This window comes from Diplotaxodon limnothrissa, linkage group LG2 (assembly GCF_057381915.1).
Source record: "Diplotaxodon limnothrissa isolate DT_005_m linkage group LG2, D_limnothrissa_male_GT1.1, whole genome shotgun sequence".
Classification (NCBI taxonomy): domain Eukaryota; kingdom Metazoa; phylum Chordata; class Actinopteri; order Cichliformes; family Cichlidae; genus Diplotaxodon; species Diplotaxodon limnothrissa.
In genome coordinates this window covers 3,531,157-3,554,747 of record NC_140597.1, presented here as the reverse complement: position 1 = coordinate 3,554,747, position 23,591 = coordinate 3,531,157, and the positions used below count along the sequence as shown (strand labels likewise).

The 23,591-nt window shown below is 38.2% G+C and overlaps 4 protein-coding genes across 4 annotated transcripts; 3 read left to right on the top strand and 1 right to left on the bottom strand.

Annotated features, from left to right (window-relative positions):
- The first annotated feature begins 1,910 nt into the window (after positions 1 to 1,910).
- LOC146638050 (uncharacterized) lies at positions 1,911 to 3,653 on the top strand. Its single transcript, XM_085359911.1, has 6 exons — positions 1,911 to 1,953; positions 2,047 to 2,370; positions 2,557 to 2,895; positions 2,996 to 3,115; positions 3,388 to 3,431; positions 3,540 to 3,653. The coding sequence occupies exons 1-6, from the start codon at positions 1,911 to 1,913 to the stop codon at positions 3,651 to 3,653; spliced, it is 984 nt and encodes a 327-aa protein (XP_085216037.1).
- Positions 3,654 to 8,557: 4,904 nt separating this feature from the next.
- Positions 8,558 to 10,142, top strand: LOC146638049 (uncharacterized). The gene is made up of 6 exons (XM_085359859.1): positions 8,558 to 8,600; positions 8,760 to 9,083; positions 9,158 to 9,514; positions 9,617 to 9,730; positions 9,889 to 9,938; positions 10,026 to 10,142. The coding sequence occupies exons 1-6, from the start codon at positions 8,558 to 8,560 to the stop codon at positions 10,140 to 10,142; spliced, it is 1,005 nt and encodes a 334-aa protein (XP_085215985.1).
- A 3,799-nt stretch (positions 10,143 to 13,941) lies between these two features.
- On the top strand, positions 13,942 to 15,624 carry LOC146638048 (signal-regulatory protein beta-2-like). The gene is made up of 6 exons (XM_085359898.1): positions 13,942 to 13,984; positions 14,123 to 14,443; positions 14,532 to 14,888; positions 14,992 to 15,108; positions 15,380 to 15,429; positions 15,526 to 15,624. The coding sequence occupies exons 1-6, from the start codon at positions 13,942 to 13,944 to the stop codon at positions 15,622 to 15,624; spliced, it is 987 nt and encodes a 328-aa protein (XP_085216024.1).
- A 2,860-nt stretch (positions 15,625 to 18,484) lies between these two features.
- On the bottom strand, positions 18,485 to 23,254 carry LOC146638047 (uncharacterized). Its single transcript, XM_085359886.1, has 7 exons — positions 23,212 to 23,254; positions 22,712 to 23,050; positions 22,466 to 22,624; positions 21,910 to 22,089; positions 20,298 to 20,408; positions 19,012 to 19,085; positions 18,485 to 18,610 (listed from the first exon to the last, which is right to left on the bottom strand). The coding sequence occupies exons 1-7, from the start codon at positions 23,252 to 23,254 to the stop codon at positions 18,485 to 18,487; spliced, it is 1,032 nt and encodes a 343-aa protein (XP_085216012.1).
- Between the last annotated feature and the right edge of the window lie 337 nt (positions 23,255 to 23,591).

Here is a 23,591-nt window from a genome sequence, read left to right as displayed (position 1 = left end):
GTGGTCATTAGTGATGTGTGATACCACTGATTTCCTTTCCGATCCGATACCAAGTAAAATTCAGGGTAAATCGACAATACTGATCCGATACCGATACTTTGTACAAAAACGTAATGTTTATAATACAATATGTAATTGTATTATGAAATTGTAATAATAATATAATAATAAAGCTTCATAATGATTACAGGACATCAGACTACTTGTTCTTATCGCTTCATAATGCAGAATTATTATTTAGAAATAAAAAACCTGAAGCTGTGCGCTATTTGAACACGTTGCCTACCTGCAGCACTAAAGGACTCAGAGACGTCTGTCTCGCCCTAGCAGCACCTGCCCCTCTCCTCCTCTTCAGTTCACCTCAACATAACCTCGTCATATTCTGTGATATGATTCACTGTGAGGTGTTTGACGAAGTTAGTGGTGTTACCACAACACCTCACTGTCTTGCCACATGTATCGCAAACCGCGTCTTGGCTGTTTGTGGAGGTAAAATACGTGCGCACATCCCTCCGTTTATACGCTCAGCCATTGTTGTGAATGCGCACGCCAGGGGCTGCGACACATTTATACAGCCGTATTTCGCACATGACTGTGAAAGGCAGAAGCGGAAGTAGTTCCTTCCAATTTAGACGATCTGAATGATAGTTTCTTTCCACTGTGTTCCTGTTAATGAAAAACTACAAATTTACCCCAAAGTACTAAAATATCGATATTTTAATATGAGAATCGATTCTAGAACATAAATTACTGGTATCGGAAGAATCGATATTTCAATATCGATCCGCACACCACTAGTGGTCATTCTCCCTTTAAGACTCTTTTATGCTTGAGTTATGAGCCAGCTTAACTTCTGTGCTTCTTGTTGTTTACGCTTTGCATAGATAACAAGGAGGAAAGGCTCTGTGGGAGGTTTGCTGGTAAGCCTTTGCTGATAGCAACTTTGTCAAACCTCAAACACACTTTGATCATTTTTTTTAAAAAGTTCAGAATCAAAGGAAACAGCTGAAGATGTGGGTATCTGACACTGATGCACCTTTGACACCTTTTCGGTGAGGTGTTTTGGGAACATTGTATATAAGATAGATTCCTGACACGATTTATAAGCAGTAGAAAATAGATGTATGAATTTAATTTAATTTTTTTTTAACTTTAACTTTAATTTGAGATCTCAAAGCAGTTTGCAAGTTAAAAATAAATTATGGGCATTTAGAGTGTATTAAATACATTTAAAAACTAAAGATTAAAAGATTCAGAAATCCTTTCTGTTTTTGTTTTTTTTCCTATTTCCCATTTCTCTCTGTGACCTCTGACCTCTATCCGTGTATTTCAGTTCAGAGGAAGTTTATATGGTGCACATTTGAATTTGAAAGAGGGTTTGGTCAGTGCCATATTAAGAAAAACTGTCTTGACAAATAATGATTTGATTTCATGGCTACTATCATGACACATGATACAACAGTGCCATTGGCTTTTAGTTTTTCTGGATCCAGCTGATATGAAAGAAGTCTTTCTAATTTAATTGAGGAAGGATAATGACAGCTAAAATCTTGCAGTTGCCATTATCCTGTCTTTACCTCTAGCTCCACCATGGGGTAAACCTGGGTGATATTTAATGCGACTGCTGAATCGTTTGCCACAAACTTTGCCACATTAATTGGAAAAAGGACATTGGCTCTGCTTGTTCTTTTGTCCCCTTTTGCAATGCATTTCTGTACATCTGAACAGTTGAAAGCGAGGTGATATGCTTCACAAAGCCCAGGATGAGACCAATGTGACAGGAAGTGTATTTTTCAGTCTTTTCAGTGTTAACCAATCAGATACATTTTAGCGTCTGACCTAATACAATCATGCCACCTCTTTCACTCACTAAAACACCAGTGAAGTCCTGAACGAGGTGCAGTGTCAAGATGATCGTCTTATGGATGACATTGTTTGTTCTTCGGCAAGGATGTAAGGGTTTTTTTGTTATGTGGAAAAATTTGCGTGCATTGATTGTTGCAAGAAAAAGCTTTTTCCATTTTTATATATTTTTTCTTCTTTCAGATTCTCTGGTTCCAGTGAAAACAGTTCAACTTGGTCAACCAGTGACCTTAACATGTGCTTTGCCCAAAGGGCTCCAGAGTGGAGAAGTCCACTGGTACAAGCAGAATCACGGGGATACCCTAAAGTTAATTATGACATCGTTTAAATCTACACCAGCGCAATATGGTCCTGCATTTTCTAGATCAAGATTTGAGGAACATAATGATAACAATTTCAGCAATGTGACTATTTTGAAGACCGTCCAAGAGGACGAGGGAATCTATCACTGTGGGCTCACAGAGTGGATTAGGACTAACTGGAGTGGCACATATTTGTTTGTAAAAGGTAAGTGTACATCCTTAATATAAGCTTTAAAAAAGCTCTTTTGCCTCTCTGTCTCCTTTTTTCGACCTGGACACATTTTGTTACATCCCCCTCATCCCCTGAACCTTTTTAGGGGAACGTAACACTCATTTACAATATTTTTCAGCTACTATGACAGTGCAATGTCTTTGCATTTTTATTACACAGGAAACAATCAGAAAGCATCAGTAGTTGTTCAACAGCTGACAGGATCAAATCCAATCCATCCAGGAGACACAGTGACTTTCCAGTGTTCAGTCTCTCACTCTGTCAACAAGACGTGTCCAGGAGGTCTCAGAGTTCTTTGGTTCAGAGACAGATCTCATGAATCTCATCCAGTCATTTACGCTAATACACATAATGAATGTGAGAAAAGATCTGATACTCAGAGGGCATGTGTTTATCACTTCTCTAAGAACGTCAGCTCCTCTGATGGAGGGACTTACTACTGCGCTGTGGCCACATGTGGGGAGATATTATTTGGAAATGGGACGACACTCGAACTTGGTATGATTTTGTGTTCAGTACTGGTGTTTATACTTCAAATATGTTAAAATATGAGTGATGAGACATTCTGAGAACATATTATTTTGTTTGTTTTTTATAGAGCAAGCCAAAAAAATTGAGTTTCTTCAAATAGCCTTAATAATCTGTTTGGCCATTTCTGTCTCTGGGAATATTTTCCTTGTTTGCAAACGAAGAATATGTACGCCAATTAAAGGTAAGAGCTACAGGTATCTAAAATTATGAGAACAAAATTATTCCATTACACTTAAATAATTTAAAGACTAATCATTTATATAAAATAAATTCATGGGGGAGATAGTCATTGTATACACTGCAAATACACTCCATGGTGGTTATTATTCCTATGTTAATTATTGGAAGAATTTATTTATATCACTGAATTTTATGGTTATAAAAAATTCAGAAGTAAACTGCATATTAAGTGCATTTTAGTAATATGTATTTGTTACTATGATCTCATGTTTATAGCAGAAAGTGTAATAACTGAAGCACAAAATGACGCCTTATGCCAACTGGTAAGTAATAAAAAATATTGGTGTTTAGTTAAAATGTCTGAAAAGTTAGTATAACCATCTAAACCAGATTAAGAAACATTTGTTTTGTCTGTTGTACTTACAATGCAGACCGAAGCTGATGAAGAACTAAACTATGCTGCACTAAATTTCTCTGAAAGAAAAACACGAGGAAGAAAGAAGCGAGAGCCGCCTGAGGAGAGCGTCTACTCTCAAGTTAAATGATAGAACTGAAATTTCAAGTGAGCCTGACATCCTGTTACAGACCCGGTGTTTGAAACTCTTTGATTTTACTCTTTTTAACTTAAATGTCTGTGTTTTACTTATTATATTTGGACTCTCAAAGCCAACATAGTTTTGTTGCATTTTTTGTCATCCCTGATTGAACTGTATGAACTTGTCATCCTTTCTGCAATAAATCAAAATTAATTCTCCTGATGCTTTTTATGTTTATTTAATGACATCTAGTTATCAAAGGTATAATGCAGTATAATCTGGTTTCAGGTCATTTGTGAATTTAATCCAGCAGGGAGAACGAAAAATCAAAGGAAAATCTGTGTACAGATCAAAGGTTGTGATGCTATGCAAAAATTGAGACTATTTCGATGTAATGAATTGCTTTCTTCAGTGACTAAGTAAGTCATGTGTAATACATTCACTTTTTTTTGCATGACAATCCCAACACTGACACAAGCATTGTGTGCTATGAACTCATAAAATCCTTACTAAGTCACTTGCAAGCCTTGGCTTGTAATTTTGTGCTCTGTGTTCCAAATATGATTGCTTTTAGCTCGAGAAGACTATGGCAGAGGCCAAAATGCTAAGATTGAGGTTTTAAAGCACCACAAACCAATTATGGATGACTACATGCATTATTTATATAGTTTAATGTACTTTCACGTACTCTTTCATGATCACTGGTGATGGCAGGGATGTAGTTTGAACAAGTTGACATCTTTGCGCTCAGACTCCTGATCACAACAGACCAGCTAGGAACCATGGCCTCAAACTTGGAGGTGCCAATTCTCCATGGTTATTTGGACATTTAACATAATGATTGGGCAAGTTACTTTAAAAAAGTAATCGGTTATAGTTACTAGTTACTTCTTCAAAACACTAATTGTAAATTAATTAATTACTAGGAAAAGTAATTATTGCGTTACTTAAAAAAATGTTTAAATAACAGACAGGCTGATCACATGACTGTCAACATGTGAGTTAATCAACACATTGCGTGCTGGACTGCAGGGTGGCAACCAGAGGAGGACCTGCCACTGCAGCAGATTGTGTGATTAATGCAAGCACACAATATAGCAACAGAGAAACTAGAAAATCATAAATGTAAAAATTATGCACTAAACCCAAGTCCCCAAGTCAGCTCATTCCCCCAAAGCCAGCACAGGAGGACTGGAGGACCACGACACAGAACGTAAAAGTAATTTCCAGTTATTGCAAATGTTTGATTTTAGTTTAGACCTAAACATACCATTTTATAGGTTTAGAGGGCAGTTACTTTGGGCCTGGTAGGTTTGGACAGATTTTTTTCTTTAATAAATAAAATCATGATTACAAATTTTGTGTTTACTCTGGTTGTCTTTGTCCAGTTTCAAAATGTGCCCCTGTCTTTATTAAGGCTTTCATTGTTAATATACTAGAAATGTTCTAGAAAAGTTATTAAAAGTTTATTTAAATGGTAAATGGCCTGTATTTATATAGCGCTTTACTAGTCCCTAAGGACCCCAAAGCGCTTTACATATCCAGTCATCCACCCATTCACACACACATTCACACACTGGTGATGGCAGCTACATTGTAGCCACAGCTGCCCTGGGGTACACTGACAGAGGCGAGGCTGCCGAACACTGGCGCCACCGGGCCCTCTGACCACCACCAGTAGGCAACGGGTGAAGTGTCTTGCCCAAGGACACAACGACCAAGACTGTCCGAGCCGGGGCTCGAACCGGCAACCTTCCGATTACAAGACAAACTCCCAACTCTTGAGCCACGATCGATTTACACTGCACTCCTCTACATGTTAGCAAAGCTGATTAGTGAGGGAAAACTTACCTGCTCTATTTCCCTGCCTCTGTTTATGCAGACATCTGGAAATGTCTATAACAATTTAACAATATCATAATTGATATAAGAGGAGTGAAAACAGAGCCAGAGGCAGCTTGACTACCAGCCTAATCTCTCTTCAGTGTCCCCACAGGGAGCATGTTTATTCACAATGTATATCATCATCAGAATCAGAATACTAAAAGGAAATTATGTGGTTACAGTTGCTCCAAGACAATAGCTGTAACAGACTGGATTAAATTAAATAACACAATATATTACAAAGTTAAGAAATATAAGAAATAACTCTAATATATACGAATAGCTCAATCATAAATATCCAGTATATTATAGAGGTGAAATATATATGGTTGACAACTGTAAAACTTTGTTAATTTTACTACAGAGCATGTGCAAAAATGTGTAACTATTGCACTGTGAACTGTGCATTAGATGGAGGAATTGTACAGGGAGATTAGTGGTGCATTTGGTTAATCTCAGCCTCTCACTGAACGTGTTCCTGTGACCTGCCAGCACATAATGGAGTGGGTGGGAGGTATTGTCCAGCATTTTTTTGGACTACATCCGCCTCTCCTACACCACCTTAGGGGAGTCCAGCTCCATACTCACAACATTACTGGCCTTGTAGATCAGTTTATTGACTCTGTTGGTATCTGCCACCCACAACTCGCCACAACAGACTCATAAAAAATATTGGGCATTGTCATGTGTACTCCGAGGTATTTGTAGTCCACCACAGTGTCCACATCGACTCCCTGGATTGAAACAGGCGTCACAGGTTTGGTCCTCTTAAAGTCTAATTTCAAGTCTTTGGTCTTTGTCACGTTGAGTTGCAGATGATTTTGCTCACACCATTTACAAAGGCTTGAACCGCAGCCAGGTACTCCATCTCATCGCCCTCACTGATGCATAAAACCACCACAGAGTCATCAGAAAACTTCTGAGGATGGCAGGTCTCTGTGCAGTGGCTGAAGTCTGTGGTGTAGAGGTTGAAGAGGAAAGGGGAGAGGACAGTCCCTTGTGGTGTGCCTGTGTTGCTGCTAACCTTGTCAGACACATAATGTTGAAGACACACATGTTGTGATCTTCCTGTGAGGTAATCAACAACCCAGGACACCAGAGAGGCATCCACCTGCATTGCTGTGGGCTTATCACCCAGAAGGGTCGGCCTGATGTTATTGAAAACATGACCCTCACTGTGCTCGCTGGCTGGTCCAGATGGGCATAGAGCAGGCAGACAATGGCGTCCTCAGCTCTGGTAAGCTGGTAAGAGAACTAAAGGGGATGCTGATGTGGCCTGACAATAGGTTGGAAGCTTGTCAAGAATGACTCTTTCCAGGGTCTTCATGACGTGGAAAGTCAGTGCCACAGGCTCGAAACCCTGGAGCCACTGGGACGTGGCATCTTTGGTACAGGAACGAGGCATGATGTCGTCCACCGCAATGGGACCCTCTGCAGACTCAGACTCAACATGAACAGTTTATTAAAGAATCCATAAGGCTGGGCTGCACAGGCCTTGAGGACACGGGGACTCATCCTGCCTGGCCAGCAGACTTGCCTGAGTGGAGTCTTCTCATTTGTCTTTGCATCTGGTCGTGAGTAAAAGTAATCAGTGGGAGAGGGGTGTCACGGCACTCCACACCACTCTCATGCGCTTCTGCTGGAGTTTTCACTCCAGCTATCTCCTGTAATTTTCTTTAGCCTCTCTGATCTTTCCCTTTAATAACGCCATAGACCCATTCTCACCTCCTCTCTATTGCCTGCTCGGAAGGCCCTCCTCTTGTCTTTGAGGAGCGCTTTGGTGTCTGTTAGCATTGATTTGAGCTATTGCCCTGTAAAAGCTATCCTTGAGTCTGTTTGTCCGCCACCTCAGCAAACTGAATCTCGTGCCAGACGGCAGCAGCTTAACACCCGGTGTCCTGGGTGTGTGCAATCCTGCAGGATGCTGCGTGCCCTGTGAGTGCTGTACAGGTCATTGAGGGAGGGAAGAGGATGTCCGATGATATTTTGGGCCATATTAATGACCCTCTGAAGTGCCTTTTTGTGTGCCATGGTGCAGCTGGAGAACCATAGACAGATGCAGTATGTCAGCACACTTTCAATGAAGCAACAGTAGAAGACAATCAGCAGCCCCCACTTCAGGTCCACTTTTCTGAGGATTCTCAGTAAGTGGAGAAGCTGTTGGGTGTTCTTTACAACCGCCAAGGTATTTGAGCTCCATTGGAGGTCTATGTCTATGTGCACAGCCAGGGACTTGAAACTGGACAACCTTTCCACGCACTCCCCATTGATGCTGATGGGCTGTAGCACAGACTTCCTCCTTGCTGTCTCAGGTGGAGCAACTCTTGTTTGGAAGTGGAGAAGACAAACAAATGGACTGGGGTGAGTCTTAGTCAGTCTTAAAGATACACCACAGTACTCCCCCAGAAAAAAATTGGAGGTAAGGAACCTGATGGTAGTTTGAGCCGGGGATGAAAAAGAAAACCTTTTGACAAAAAAATTGATTTCATAACGACAATCATAATACCCATGATCTCTGAATAAGGGTGTACCTGGAGCTAACTAATAGAAAAAGAGCTTGCATATTGTGATTATCAAAAAAAAAATCACAAATAAAATCTTGCACTTATTATTCCATCAGTTCAGTCTGCTCTTCAACTCTTCCAAGGAAGAAATTTCATGACCTTCCCACCAAAGAAACATTGCAAATTTACTCGAAAGTGTTACAAAGTGTTACATATCTGGGGTATATCTTGTTGTATGTACCAATAATTATTATCCATGGATCCATGCTTTTTGCTTGAGAAGATGAATTACAATCACAAACTCGAATATAAATATGAAAACTGAACAATCTGAACAACTGCAATAGAAGATGAAACAGAAAAACCTCTGGTTGAGATCAATGTGACAGGAAGTGTACTTTTGAATCTATTATGTTTTAACCAATCAGAGCTATCATATGCATAGATGGTCTTACCCAGTCACTCATCTCACTTCCTTCTCTCACAGAAATAGCAATGAGGTTCCTAAAAAGGAGTAGTATCAAGATGGTGGGGTTATGGATGACATGGCTATTTCTTCATCAAGGACGTAAGGGCTACTTTTCTCTGTTCATAAATCTGATATACGTTGTTATTGTAAAATATATATGTGTAGAGTTATAGATAATAACAATAATGTTTTTGAAATGATAACAATTTAAAAATTTTCAAGCAAAATTTTGTTTTTCTGTGTTTTGTTTCAACTCAGACTCTCTGGTGCCAGTGAACATAGTTCAACTTGGTGAAGCGGCAACCTTAACATGTGCTTTACCGAAAGAGCTGAGCAGTAAAGCAATCTACTGGTACAAGCAGAACATTGGAGAAACTCTTAAATTGATATTGGCACTGTATAAAAATACACCACCGGAATATGGTCCTGAATTTTCAAATTCAAGATTTAATGTAAATAATGATAAAAATTTTAGCAACTTGATGATTCTGAAGACAATCCAAGAGGATGAGGGAATCTATCACTGTGGAATCACAGAGTGGATTAATGCTGAATGGAGTGGGACATACCTGTTAGTGAAAGGTAATTTTGCACCCTAATTTATCAAATATCTTCTGAGCATGCTTTGAAGAATGTTTGTGTTTTGTATTATAAAGGAAACATTCAGAGGACATCAAACTACTCTGTTGTCCAGCAGCCGACAGAATCAAAACCGGACCGTACAGGAGACACAGTGACTCTTGAATGTTCAGTCCTCTCTGAGTCTCAGAATGAGGCATGTCCAGGAGATTATAATGTCTTTTGGTTCAGAGCAGGATCACAAAAATCTCACCCAAACATCATCTACTCTGATGGAAATAGAAAAAACGAATGTGAGAAAAGATCAGAGACTCAGAAAAACTGTGTTTATCACTTCTCTAAAAATATCAGCGCTTTTGATGCTGGGACTTACTACTGCGCTGTGGCCACATGTGGAGAGATTATATTTGGAAATGGATCTTCAGTGGAACTTGGTACGATTATGAATTAAGTACTGGAATTAATACACAATAACATGTTATTCTAAAATGAGGCATAAGACTTTTTAAGAAGATTTATTTGTTTTTATTTTCCAGAACAAACAACACAATCAATATCTATCCAAATGACCTTATTAGTGTTCTTGTCCATTTCTGTCATTGGAAATGTTTTCCTCATCTTCTACCAAAGATTATGGAAACCATATAAAGGTAAGTGTTATAGAAGTTATAGTCTTTCTTAAAGGCAAAACTGACCTCATTGCACTTGGAAAATGGAAAATAAACATATATTCTATATGTACATGTCAGACAAATTCAGGAACGAATGCCACATTAAGTGCATCTTTGACCTACTGTCATATTTACAGGAACAGAAAGTGCTATATCAGGAGCACAAAATGACAAATTGCACCAAGCTGTAAGTAATAACAAATATTGTTAGTTAAAATATTGTTTTACCAGTTATTTATTACAGTTTTTGCTCATGGTTTTAATTATAAAGCAGGGTGAAGCTGATGAAGAGCTAAACTACGCCTCAATTAATTTCTCTGAAAGAAAAACAAAAGGAAGACGGAAGAGAGAGTTTGCTGAGGACAGCGTCTACTCTCAAGTTAAATGTTGAACTTCATGACAATGTTGAGCATTTCCTGAATTTTAAAAGGAACCTCATATTCTGTTATTGACCTTATATTTGAGACTTGGCAATTTGTTTGTTCCACCATTTGGGCTCTCAAAGCCTGTAACTTAGATTTATTGCATATCTGAGGGCAAAATTTGAAACTGTACGTAGTCCTTGTTTTTTTTTTAAATTTTGAATTAATAAATGTTTCTTTAATTCCTCCAATGCTTTGTATGTTTGGTCAATGGTATCTATTTGTTTCTGCTATTTTGTGACTTCAAACAACAGAACGCAAAACAGGTCTTAACAGCTAAATTAGCTCCTCAACATGTCTTGAAGTTCTCCAGAGGCCTGGTAACGAACTAATCATGTGATTCAGGTGTGGTGACCCAGGGTGAGATCTAAAACCTGCAGGGACACCAGCCCTCGGGGCCTGGAATTGCCCACCCCTGCTCTAATGCCTGGGTCTCAATCTCGCGGACGATGTCACCTCTACTTGCGGCCCACATAATGACGTGAAGAAATTTTTTTTTTTAATTATTATTGAAAAAATGATTTAATATGAAGGCAATAGACAGAGTGTTACAGGCATAGCCCTAAAGAATGTAGCCTCATGGGCAGTGTAGTCCGTGCTGCAGGGAGAATGGACTGCCATACCTGTTATGTGTCTGTGAGCGTGAGGGAGGGAGACAAAGAAGAGTCATAAAGTAAGAGTTGTTACTGACCAGAAATGGGAGAAGCATGTAAATATAATAATAACCACTGCAGCCAAAAAGAGTACCTGACGAGCCCAGTTGTAAGTAAGCTATTAAGCTATTACTAATTTGGAGCAGCCTTTTGACGCCTCTCTCTGTCTCTGTTGATCCTGACAGCAAAGTAAAAAACTATAGTTTTCAGCTACGAGCCCGACACGAACCCGACGTATTAGCCAGAGGTCCCTTTACTACAGTTCGGAGCCGCGGACTTGTTTTATATAGTTTTCTACACGAGGTCGCTGCAAAAAGTGCAGCCTTACCTAATGTCCACCTACTGTTACTCATTTTATATTAAGATTTAAAAATCTAATATGTATTGGTATGGTGAGTAACTTTCAGTAATAGTAATAAATCACGCAGCAATAGTACATCATGTAGTTTTAAAATGCATGATAATATATAATATAAGTAGTCCAAAGTATTCATAATACATTACTCTCATTGAGTAACGCAACGTAATACGATACAAAATACATTTTGGGCCATGTACTCTGTAATCTGTAATCTACATTTTAAAAGTGACCTTCCCAACACTGGACATAGCTTTAACAAGGTGCTGGAAACTTTCCTCTGTGATCTTGGTGCATATTAATGGTCCATATTAACATGATAACATCATGAAGTTGCTGAAAATCAGCTGCAACGCTTAAATGCAACTCTCCCATTCCACCACATCCCAAGGTGCTGTATTAGAATGAGATCTGGTTTAATTGCAGGTTGACTTCACTGAGTGCAGGGACATTGTGACATTGTGTGTGCTTCCTAATCAAAGTAGTCATCAGAAAATGGAAACGCTGTTGTCATAAAGGGACTGTGGCATTTTAAACTATATTTAATTGGTACTAAGCCCTAGAGTTTGCCAGGGAAATATCCCCACATCAATATGCTACCAACAGGTTGGATTGTTAAAACAAGGCAGAATAGAGCAATACTCTTGTGTTATTTACAGCAAATTAAGACTGCCAGCTGAATGTTGAAGTGGAAATTGAGATTACTCTGACTGGGCAATGTTTTGGAATCTGTTATCATCAGATTTTGATGATTCTGTGAAACTCTTTCTTGTTCGTACCTGACAGGAAGGGCACCTACCGTGGTATTCTGTTGATGTACCCCATCTATTTCAATGTGGCATCAGGAAGGCATTGTTTCCCACAGAACTGCTTCTCACTAGATATTAGGCATGGTTGTGCAGCCCATGTGGCATCAATAACCATCCCATATTCAAAGCAATTTAAATCATTTTTATGATACTTTGTCTGAATTTCAATACAGCTGAGATTACCTGCCATGTGATCGGCTGTGTCAAATGCTATAACCTTTGGGTGTGGGTGCGGGTTCTGACTATCATCTGTACTCTTTCATTAAACATGACTTCATAGTACTTGGCCTGGGTTGGGTGCATTGAGAATGTGTGATATCAAGACAGTTTTCAGGCCAGATCATTCACAGCTCCCCTTCTGTCAATGAGTGTTTTCATAATTTTAAGGACATAATTTCTAAAGGCAGACAAGAGGAAGAAGGTTTTTGTTTTTGCAGATGATGTGGCTTCTTATTCCTTCATCAAGCAGTGACCTCCAGCTCACACTGGGGCTGTTTGTAGCCAAGTGCAAAGAGGCAAAGAGAAAGTTGCTCAATCACTTTTTAATACATTTAAAAAAAACGATTGGACCAGATTAAAATATACAGTTTCATATCAAGTGGGTGTATTTTATAAAATAACTGGTTCAACTTAAAAAATCTGGTCAACCAAGTGATTTCTCATATCTACTAATGTGAAAATGTTGTCCCAAGACACTGATGACATTGATTTTGTTTTATTTTCAAACTCGACAGCGTAGGAGTCGACTGTCCCCTTTTGATGATCTGAATCCTTTTCATAAATGTTTTAATCAAAGTTTTATTCACAATAAAGTCTGAATCTTCTACACTGCCTAAGGTGATTAGTGAAGAAAACCTATGTGCTCAGATGATCAACTGCAGGATAATTTGCTCCTATACTGGCTTCTGCTGCCTGTGTTTCCACATAATATACAAATGCATATAATAATGATCCGCATAAGTAATTTCACAGTGGTGAGAGGAGAGTCAGAGTCAGCTTTATAAGCATCTCAGTCTCTTGTGAGTCTGCTCACAGATGCACACCGACCCCCAGTGCTCAGCCTTGATACATGCTGGGACGTATGCTTAGTATTTTTGTGCATCATTTCCTTATTACTACCCTGTCTTGAAATAATAAAGTCTGCTTATTTTGAATGAGACAATCCTCAGATTGGGGTGGCAGCGGCTCAGGAAAAAATTCATTCCCCAGCTAATCTATTTTGAATGTTGAAGTATTTTTCATGAAGATGCTGCCCCTCTGGTTTCTCCCAATGTGAATGTGTCCACAAATGTTCATCATGGTGTTTAGGTGTTGGGAAAAGAGCTTGTGTGAATGTTTGCATGACTGCATGGATTGGATTGGCTTGCAGTAAAAAAGCACTTTGATTGCACTTTGACTACTTTCAGTCCACTGACAGTCACAACTAAAATGTTGCTCTTATTCTGGACATGTGGTTAATGTGGGTGACTTTTGGTGGAATATCTGCTTCTAGGTAGTTTCCTATATGAATAAATAAAATACTCCTTTGTTCTGTTTTCTGAACCATGCAGCATCGTTTCATGTTGCTGTTCACGTCGTCTGAAAAACAAGATGTTATGACCTCCTCTGAAGTGCAGAGTTTGATGTATTTGAGGTATTTCTTGCAGTGCATATCGCAACCAAGACAACCAAGAGCAGAATTGCCATTTGCTGTTTCTGTGCTTAAGATTTAAAATTAAAATCAAACAGAGACAGTCAAACATAAAAAGTGAACAACGTGAAACCTTGCAACAGAAGATGAAAAGAGAAGATGTGTTTTTAAAAAGCTCAAAATGAGACCAGTGTGACAGGAAGTTTACTTTTGAGTCTCTTCCGTGTTAACCAATCAGATTTCTTTTATGGCCCAACCCAACATGCTCCTTTCACCAACTTAACTTACTGAAAAACCCCGAGAAGGAGCAGTGTCAAGATGGTGGTGTTATGGATGATATTACTTCTTCTTCATCATGGGAGTAAGTGCTAATTTCTTCTGTCATTTGTCATTTACGTTGAATAGATTTGTCAGGATTTATCAATAATTATGTTAATAATAATTTTAAGATATTCGTCTAAAACAAAATTTTGTTTTTCTTCATTTTGTTTTAACTCAGATTCTCTGGTTCCAGTGAAAATGGTTCAGCTTGGTGAACCAGCAACCTTAAAGTGTGATATATCCAAATACATCAGCAGTAAAGTATACTGGTACAGGCAGAGTGTTGGGGATACACTTAAATTAATTGTGACACTATATCGAGATACAGAACCTGTGTATTATTCTCCGTTTTTGAAATCAAGATTTCCTGCAAAGAACGCAAACAATTTTAGCAAACTGACTATTCTGGAGACAATCCAAGAGGATGAGGGAATTTATCATTGTGGAACCACAACATGGCGTGATCTTGAATGGAGTGGGACATATTTGTTAGTTAAAGGTAATAAACAGACCAACTTTTACAAACTTTTTAATCTTTCAGAGTATTTTTTGAAGAATGTCATTGTAATACATTTTATATTATGCAGGAAACACTGAAAGGACATCAAACTATATTGTTGTACAGCAGCCGATAGAATCAAATCCACTGCGTCCAGGAGACACAGCAACTCTACAGTGTTCAGTTCTCTCTGATTCTGAGAACAAGACGTGTCCAGGAGTTAATAATGTTTTCTGGTTCAGAGCTGGATCTAATAAATCTCATCCAAACATCATTTACACTGATGGAAATAGGACTGATCAATGTGAGAAAAGATCTGACCATCAGGATAGATGTGTTTATCAGCTTTCTAAGAACGTCAGCTCCTCTGATGCTGGGACTTACTACTGTGCTGTGGCCACATGTGGGGAGATATTATTGGGAAACGGAACTACAGTTGAACTTGGTATGATTTTGTTTTATTTGCTGGCATTTATACTAAACTATGTTAATATCAAGATAAGTTATAAGACCTTTTAAGAATGTAATTTTTGTGTTCTTTTTTGTAGAGCGAACAACACAACTCGTGTTTAATCAAATGGCAATATTAATAAGCTGTTTGGCCATTTCAGTCATTGGAAACGTTTTCCTCATCTGCAGACGAAGCGTATGTAAGAAAAGTAAAGGTAAGTGTTATCTGAAGGTAAAGAGTCATGCCTTTTACAAACAAAATCTTTAAATGAGTTTTCCTATAACACCATAAGGTAAATTAATTGTTAATGAATCTGTACGACACCTCCTTCCCCACAGTGACTGCCTTTACTTTGTGTACCTGAATTTGTTTAATGCATGTATCTATGTCTATGAGTGAGATTTTTGTGACAATAAATTCACAAGGTAATATCACATTTAGTGCATTTCACTATTATAATTTATTGTTACAATGTATATTTTAAGGATACGAAAGCGCTGTGACAGAAGTCCAAACCGGCAATTTGTTCCAATCAGTAAGTACGAGAAATTACAGCTGTTCAGTTCACATATGTCTAAAGAGTTCCTCATCACAATCTAAACTATGTTTGTGTGTTCTTATTATAACACAGACTGAAGCTGATATAAACTACGCTGCACTGAATTTCTCTGAACGAAAAACCAGAGGAAGAAGGAAGAGGGAGTTTACTGAGACTAGTGTCTACTCCTAAATGTTGATGAAGTATCAACATATTGAGTATGTCCTTGAAAATAAACCTGACATCCTTTTACAGAGTCTATGTTTGTGACTTTTTGGTATTGTTAGTTTCAGTCTTTGTCATAAATTTGCTTCATCACTAATGCAATTTGTGCTGTCAGTATTTGTTGTACTTGTGACATGAGTAGTTTTTTATCTGTGAAAAATGGTTGCCTTGGTTTTCACATTTAGAAGAAGATTACATTTAGTCCCTATGGGGGTAGGGTGGGGGTCAGTTTTATTTTAAGGGCTGGGGCTGGTGTTGGGATGTTTAATTACTTTGCACAAGAGTTCTTTCAGAATAAATACACATCTATGTGCTTATTTCACCTTCTGTCACTGTCCTGGATCTTCACTCAACTGTTTTGAGTTGCACTTTCTTGTTCTTAGTTAAGCGTATCCTGAGTTTCCTCAGATCTTTGTCATGTCCAGTGTGTGAATGTGCGTGTGAATGTGTGTGTGAATGGGTGGCTGACTGAATGGAGTGTAAAGTGCTTTGGGGTCCATAGGGACTAAGTAAAGCGCTATACAAATACAGGCCATTTACCATTTACCATGCCGTCGTTATATCCTTCATGTTGCACACGCTCTATCAGTCAGCGTTAGCATTTCAGTAAGCCTACTCATACCCTATTCAGTTGCAATTACAAGATGAGTAGCCTCGTTCTCTTAGCATTGAGCCTAAACCTTGGACTCATGATATTATGATGGTTTCCAATGTTCAGCCAGTCCGAGTGTATGGGATTCACATGTTACTTCATTTCAGTGTTTCTTTATATTATCATTTTATAAATGTGTTGTAAGTTATTTCATCAACAGTTTGATAAAATGCACATTTTGCACACTGCTATCTGCTTGCTTGCCTTGCAACCAACATGCACTAGGTGCTAACAAAGCTATCTGTTAACCCTTTAAGACCTACCATAGAACCAAGTCCGCCAGAGCTTATATTCTATTTTTACATGCTGAGGAGACATTTTTGGGAGCATTTCAAGTTGCTATACATCAATACAACAATTATAGCCCAGATTTTAATAATATGTATTCATTAAGTGCATAGTAATTACATAAATTGCAAAAAAGTGCAAAAAACTACAAAAAAATTGAAAATCGTTTTTGCTTTTTTAACATATATTTCTAGTTAGAGAAATTTAAGAGGCTTATCCCTCAAAACTGTAAATACAAAAAAGTTTCCTACCACAGGAAATTTATTTTGAGTGACTTCATAGTTTTATTTTTGAAATACAACAATTTTTATATACTGCAGGAAAAACGAATATAAATATTATACTGCAAATTTGCAAAAAAGCAGCATATGCATCAAAATAAACTATTTCCAGCAGTGCAATATGAGTCCTAAGCATCCCAGAAACGACACAGAAAGTCATAAAGTCAAAGATAACTTTTAAAAACACCAGTATAGGCTCATGAGGCCCTGATGGTAAAAAAAAACTACATTTCCGCAAAAATGACGTCACTTCCGGTTTCGGGCAGGTAATGGCGGACATGCAAAAGTTCGCGCTGACGTCTATTCCAACGTAGGAAGTGTTATGAACAGCTGATCGGATCGGCAAAGCGTGTTTCTGGAATATTATGTTTTTGTTGCTGCAAGTGCTTTTTATGCAGTTTTTGCAAAGCTATATGCGGAAGGAAACTGTGACCTAGGACAAGCTGATGGCATAAGATGTAAGTACAACTCCTCTGGTTTCATATGCAAAAAAATTATTGCGCTAGCTCACATGGTTGCAGAGCTACCGGGATTTAAAAATAGTTACGCAAAACGGAGCGTGCCCGCTCCGACCGGCTCTAAAGGGTTAATAGGTACAGAGTCTGCCAGAATATTAAATAAGGACCAAGCAATCATCAGTCTGCAGAATCTGATTGTTGTTTATGTTTTGAAACAACAAACTTTACATTATCTTAATAAGCTGTCATGTTTTCATCTTATGAGGCAGCACGGTGGCACGGTGGTTAGCACTGTTGCTGCACAGCAAGAAGGTTCTGAGTTCGATTCCAACATCAGGCCGGGGTCTTTCTGTGTGGAGTTTGCATGTTCTCCCCGTGTTTGCGTGGGTTCCCTCTGGGTACTTCGGCTTCCTCCCACCGTCCAAAGACATGCAGCTTGTGGGGATAGGTTAATTGGATAATCCAAATTGCCAATAGGTGTGAGTGTGAATGGTTGTCTGTCCCTGTGTGTTGGCCCTGCGACAGACTGGCGACCTGTCCAGGGTGTACCCTGCCTCTCGCCCTATGACAGCTGGGATAGGCTCCAGCGCCCCTGAAAAAGGATAAGCGAATGGATGGTTTTCATCTTACATCGAAGCTGCAATCCCTATTAAGGATACGTCAAACTTAAATTTAGTATCACTTCATAATCAGTGTCAAGGTACAGTTTAGGTTCAATAATAAATTTGAAAAGAGAACCTTCAGCATTTGCCACCATCATTCTGCAGAATCCTGTAAGTAACACCCTACAAGTTGTCACACCATCTAGCTAAGTCTTGGTTTTAATCTAAAGCATATCCTCTTGTGGAATGTCATGTTCATGTCAATTTTATGTATATTTAAAGTGTCTCATGAAACATAAAGGAGAATATAAAATTCACTAACACTAAATTATGATTGATATTTATTTCAGTTTGATTTACTCAACTCAAATCTGATAGTACATAATATAAAGATCCACATAATCTTAACATATATATTTTTGATTTAAATAGCCAGCATTACAAAACATATGTCCCATCTCTAGCCTAATCTATTTTGCAGTGCTACTAACAATAATATATCAGCACGAAAATTGTTAAATATTCATTCTTGATGAGGAGAGCATTTTACTGGTAGTCTATCATGCCAGAATATATGCTGTCATCTGGTAGCTCCCACTTATTCTTCCATTTTTTAGCTTTTCTCGAGGGGAAGTCCAGCGCCGCATAGTTGACTCCTACTTCTTCACCGTCCTGCAGATTATTAACAGAAATTAGAAGACAGAAAACAGAATTGGAATTTAATAACCATTTTAAAACAGTTTTACAATTTATATTAAACACACAGAACATAGTCATAGTTTGAAGTTGAACGTGAAGTGTGATACTGAGGCCCAGTCAAACTCTTTTCATGCCTAAACTTTACTAAATCTCCCACAGTTTACTTTTAGCAACTTTTTGAAAGGATGTGAGGTAAAGTCGATTACTACCCTGTAGTTTTGCCTGTATCTCAGTATGTCTCGGTTTTCTCATAGAAAATGCTAGCTGTGTGTTTCAGCCCTAAGAATCTGCATTGACTTTGCCACCCATGGCATCTGTCCAGTGTAGGATGCTAACATTATGATCATGTTTTTTGCAGTATTTACAATATGTACCACATTACTCAGTTGATCTGCAGTTGATCTACCCTGGTCATTGATTGGAGGCTGAGTGGAGACGGTTTCTCCTCCTGTTCAGAAAAAGAAAACATTAAGAGTGATTTATTTTTAAAGCCTTTTAGGTCAGATCCAAGAAGCTAATTATCAAGATTATAGTAATACTGCATAGGGCATCCATTTGCTCTAAAAACAGCTTCATTCATGGAAACATTCATTTGAGAGTTTAGTCTTTCCTAAATGAAGCTTATAAGGAAGCTCTGTAGTCACACTTATGTTTGCTTCCTGGGTATTTGCTGGTTAGTTTATGCTTTACATCACTTCCACTTTCCCACACTACCATTGTTCCAATGCTGACATCACTGGTCTGGTCCAATCATCTTTCTGTCCACCTTCTTCAGGCCATTCAGCCTCCTCTCCGCATACATTAAATCTCACTGTTAATCTGTCATCCTGCCTTGCAAACACCTTTGTGAAACCCACCTCCTCCCTATCCCTGCCTCTCTCATGTCCAGCCAACTTTCCATCTTCATCTCCACCACCAGCGTTTCATTCTGCTGCAATGGGGCATCAGAGTCCAATCTCCAAATAGTTTAAGTGAATTCTGCATATCAATAAATCATTTTTAATTCCTTATTGAGCTTGTACCTGAAGATTCATACTGCTAAACTCTTGCTTTACCACTTCTGAAATAGACTATTAGATTAAAATCTGTCTGCTGAAATGACTGCTTAGGTCAAGTGGAGTCATTGTCATGCTAATGAAAGCAGTTTGAAAGCACTTGTGCTTAACGTTTGAGTAATCTATGTTTTTGACTCATCCAGAAAGTCGCCACTTAAAGTTTGGTGACATATATATGTAAGGACTCACACGGCAGGTCTGATCGATCCATGCAGTTGATAATAATTCTAATTCTGACCAAAATGTATCACGCCGTGCATTACTGGGTGCAGAGCACAGGACTGCAGTTCAACATGGTGTCTGTTAGATTTTGTTCCAAGTTACAGTTTCCTACAAAGAACCAACTCTATTTTAAGATATTTTGTTTAATACATAGCTATGTCCTGGTTTTAGTAGCATTTCTTAATGCTTTATCATGTGATTCGTTAGTTCAGTAGCAAAGCCTTGTTGAGTCCAAAGCTGTGTTGAATTTCTGATGTGAAACATTAAGGCAGTTCTAAAGGCAACCGGTACTAGCAAGGTAACTATTACTGTATACTAATGTTATACTATTAATGTGTATACACACAAATGTGGTGTAATGGAAATGTGATACACCACTGTACCTTTGGACTGTTCACAAGTTGGCTTCTTTTTTCTGGAGACAATCAGACCAAAATTTACAAGCACAGAGAAGATCAGCAGCGTCACAAGCACAGCACTGAGCGGGAACTCATCTGGAACGAGAAAACATCCCAGCAGACACTTTACATCCCATTTATGTAATTGTGTACTAGCGCACATCTACATGACTCACTGTTAGACCCAATTAAATTTCATGCAGATGGCTTTTATTGATTTATATTAATTACTAATATTTTACTCATTACCAAGTTAATAACAATAAAAAATAAAATCATTCTCTCCTCGTAGTTTATGGAAAATTGCCTACAGACAATGTTTTTTCTCATCAACCTCAGCTGCACTTTTTTTAACTACACAACAGAGTGTATTGCAATCCAAGGTTCATGGATAATGAATTATGTTGAGCTGAAAGTAAAAGTTTTCAGCATCAGTAAGGCAGATGTCTTTGGACTTGACTTTATCACCACGGTAACATACGATAAAAACACAATCTTGTCTGTAGCAGGTTATATTAGTTTCATTTCGCTGAAAGTCCAATATTTTAGCTAATTATTTTTAGTGAAAGTAAGCTTTAAGAGCAATAAGGATTATCGACTGAAGGAAAACATTTTATACACATGTCACTTGTTAGGTCGTATCATAATAACACCACCATATGAAACTGAAGTTAAAGTAGTACTGCTTGTGTGACATATATGACTTATTTTTATGTTTTGTCTTAATGCTTCCAGGTGTTTTTACATAGCTGCAATTAGAGCTAATAGAGCTCAAGTAAAAGAAAATTATCAGTTACATTTGTTAAGTACTACATTCCTTTTCCCCCCATTCCTCTAATAATGTTCTGATTGGACAAGTTTTTTTAATTGTGTCCCCTTTGTGTAATTGTGCAGAGGTTAAATCTAGGTTAACAGAAAAAGATGAACATGATACCTGTTATCTCTGACTAGATTTTAGGTTTTCTCAAATCCAGCTGCCACAAAGAAGGCCTGGCTATGTTCAGCTTGCTTCATAGTGCAACCCTCTACTGAACATCAACACGTTATTATTTAGCTGTTCCAAGTATGGCTTCACAGATCTTTGATGGGGTTTTCAAAAAACCAAAACTAATACTAACTTGTCTGTATTCTTTATTTTATTATGAAGCGTTGTATTTTGAGATTGTATTGCATCCTAAGTGTTTGTGGCCTCTAGCTTGACATACTTAAAATAAAACCATCTAAACTAAATGCATATAACAATATGGACAGCTAAGATGCAGAGGCCTTTAGGTGACACAGAACGCTGCAGGAAATGAGTAGAAAACATTCACATAAAAGAACAGAAAAAGAACAAAGACAGCAAAGGCAACAAAGGCAGCAAAATGGCACCTGCAATATGACAAACACAAACAGGCTGCGGGCTGTAAGCCTTGAGAACATTATATGTTTATATAATGTATTTAGAATTGTCAGAACCTCAAGCTGATCTAGGTAGAGTTGCTTTATTAGAGGCCTGAAACTAGCATCTGAAGACTTCCAGTATATATTCACAGAAATACAGGCAACAATGATCACTATAAATAATAATATTTTAAATAAGACTTTAAAAACATACTTGTCACCACTTTTGTTCCTTCACCAAACAGGATCTCACTGCATGTCACCACGGCACAGTAGTACGTCCCAGCATCAGATGAGTTTGTTACAGTTTTGGACAGACTGTAGTCACATCTCCCGTCCTCTTTATTTCTGAGACTGCCGTGGTAAATGCTGCCTGGATGGGATTCTGATCCACCTTTAAACCAGTGCACTTTGTCTTCATCTGGACACTGATCTGTGTCATCTTTGTTCTCAGAGAGGAGCGAACACTGCAGAGTCATTGTATCACCCAGATGTACTGACTCCACGTCTGAAGTTTGTTTCACGGTGACAGATTTCTGCAGCGTTTTTGTATCTGAGTGAATTACAAAAAGACACAAAATAGCATTAACTGTAATTATTTGGGCTTAGAAGCAGATATGAAAAAAACAGTCAAATTAAAATACGTTACCATCCACGACCAAAAGTGTGCTATTAAAAAATTCCATTATGTATGCCGTTCCTGCTTGGCATAAGTAAGTTATTTCTGAGACTGCCGTGGTAAATGACGCCTGGGTGGGATTCTGATCCACCTTTGAACCAGTGCACTTTGTCTTCATCTGGACACTGATCTGTGTCATTCTCGTTCTTGGAGAGGAGCGAACACTGCAGAGTCATTGTATCACCCAGCTTGACTGACTCCATGTCTGGAGTTTGTTTCACAGTTACAGATTTAAGTTGAGTTTTAGGATCTGTGTGATTCACAAAAATACATGTCTGTATTTGGTTTGATTTTGACACAGATATAGAAAGAAAACAATAAAATGAATATACTTTACCTTTCACTGCCAAAATTGTGCCATTTATAAATTCTGGTTCATATACCGATCCTGCATGACAGAGGTAAGTTGCTTCATCTTCTTTGCTTACATTTCTTATGATAAGAGAATACACATGACCTACTTTTGTGGCACTGAATCTTGAGTTGTTAAATTGTCCACTGAGGGATATTCTTCCATAAGTTCCTTTAGCAACTGTTTCAAGCAAGTATCCAAAATTCAACTTATACCAGTAAGAAAACTCTGCATTATTTTTCACATATGTCAGATTCACATCATCTCCAAGTTTAGCCTCATGTAAAGACATCTGCTGAGGAATCTCTCTCATTTCAATCAAAGCTGAAGAAAAGAAACCAACAGTAGCAGTTAGAACATGACAGGACAAAATACTTAAAAATATGTATAATCATCATGCAGTTTAAAATATTACAGAGCCTTATACAATTTGTCTTATATGATTTACAATGCTACATCCCACAGTACAGAAAAAGTAAACTCACACAATGTACTTAGAAGAATCAAAGGAACCAGTCTTCCGATCATTGTGGTACCTCAACCTTCTCTTGCACAACTGATGTCTTCCCACTCAAAGGAAGATTTAGTCACAAGAGGATCAAGGTTTAGAAAGTCGAAATCACAGTGATTGGCTGAAACACAGAAAATGCACTTCCTGTAATATTTTACAAGCCCTTTACAGCGAATATAGGCTGTTCTGTTTGTTTTCAAAGATAATTCTCCAGGAAGAGTAACATAATCTGCATTTGAAAACCTGAATTATATATACATGGAAATACAGTTGTATTCAAAACAAAATTGTGTTTTAGTTTGTTTATGATGAACAATCCACACAAGATAACCACAGAAATCTTGAGCAGATAGT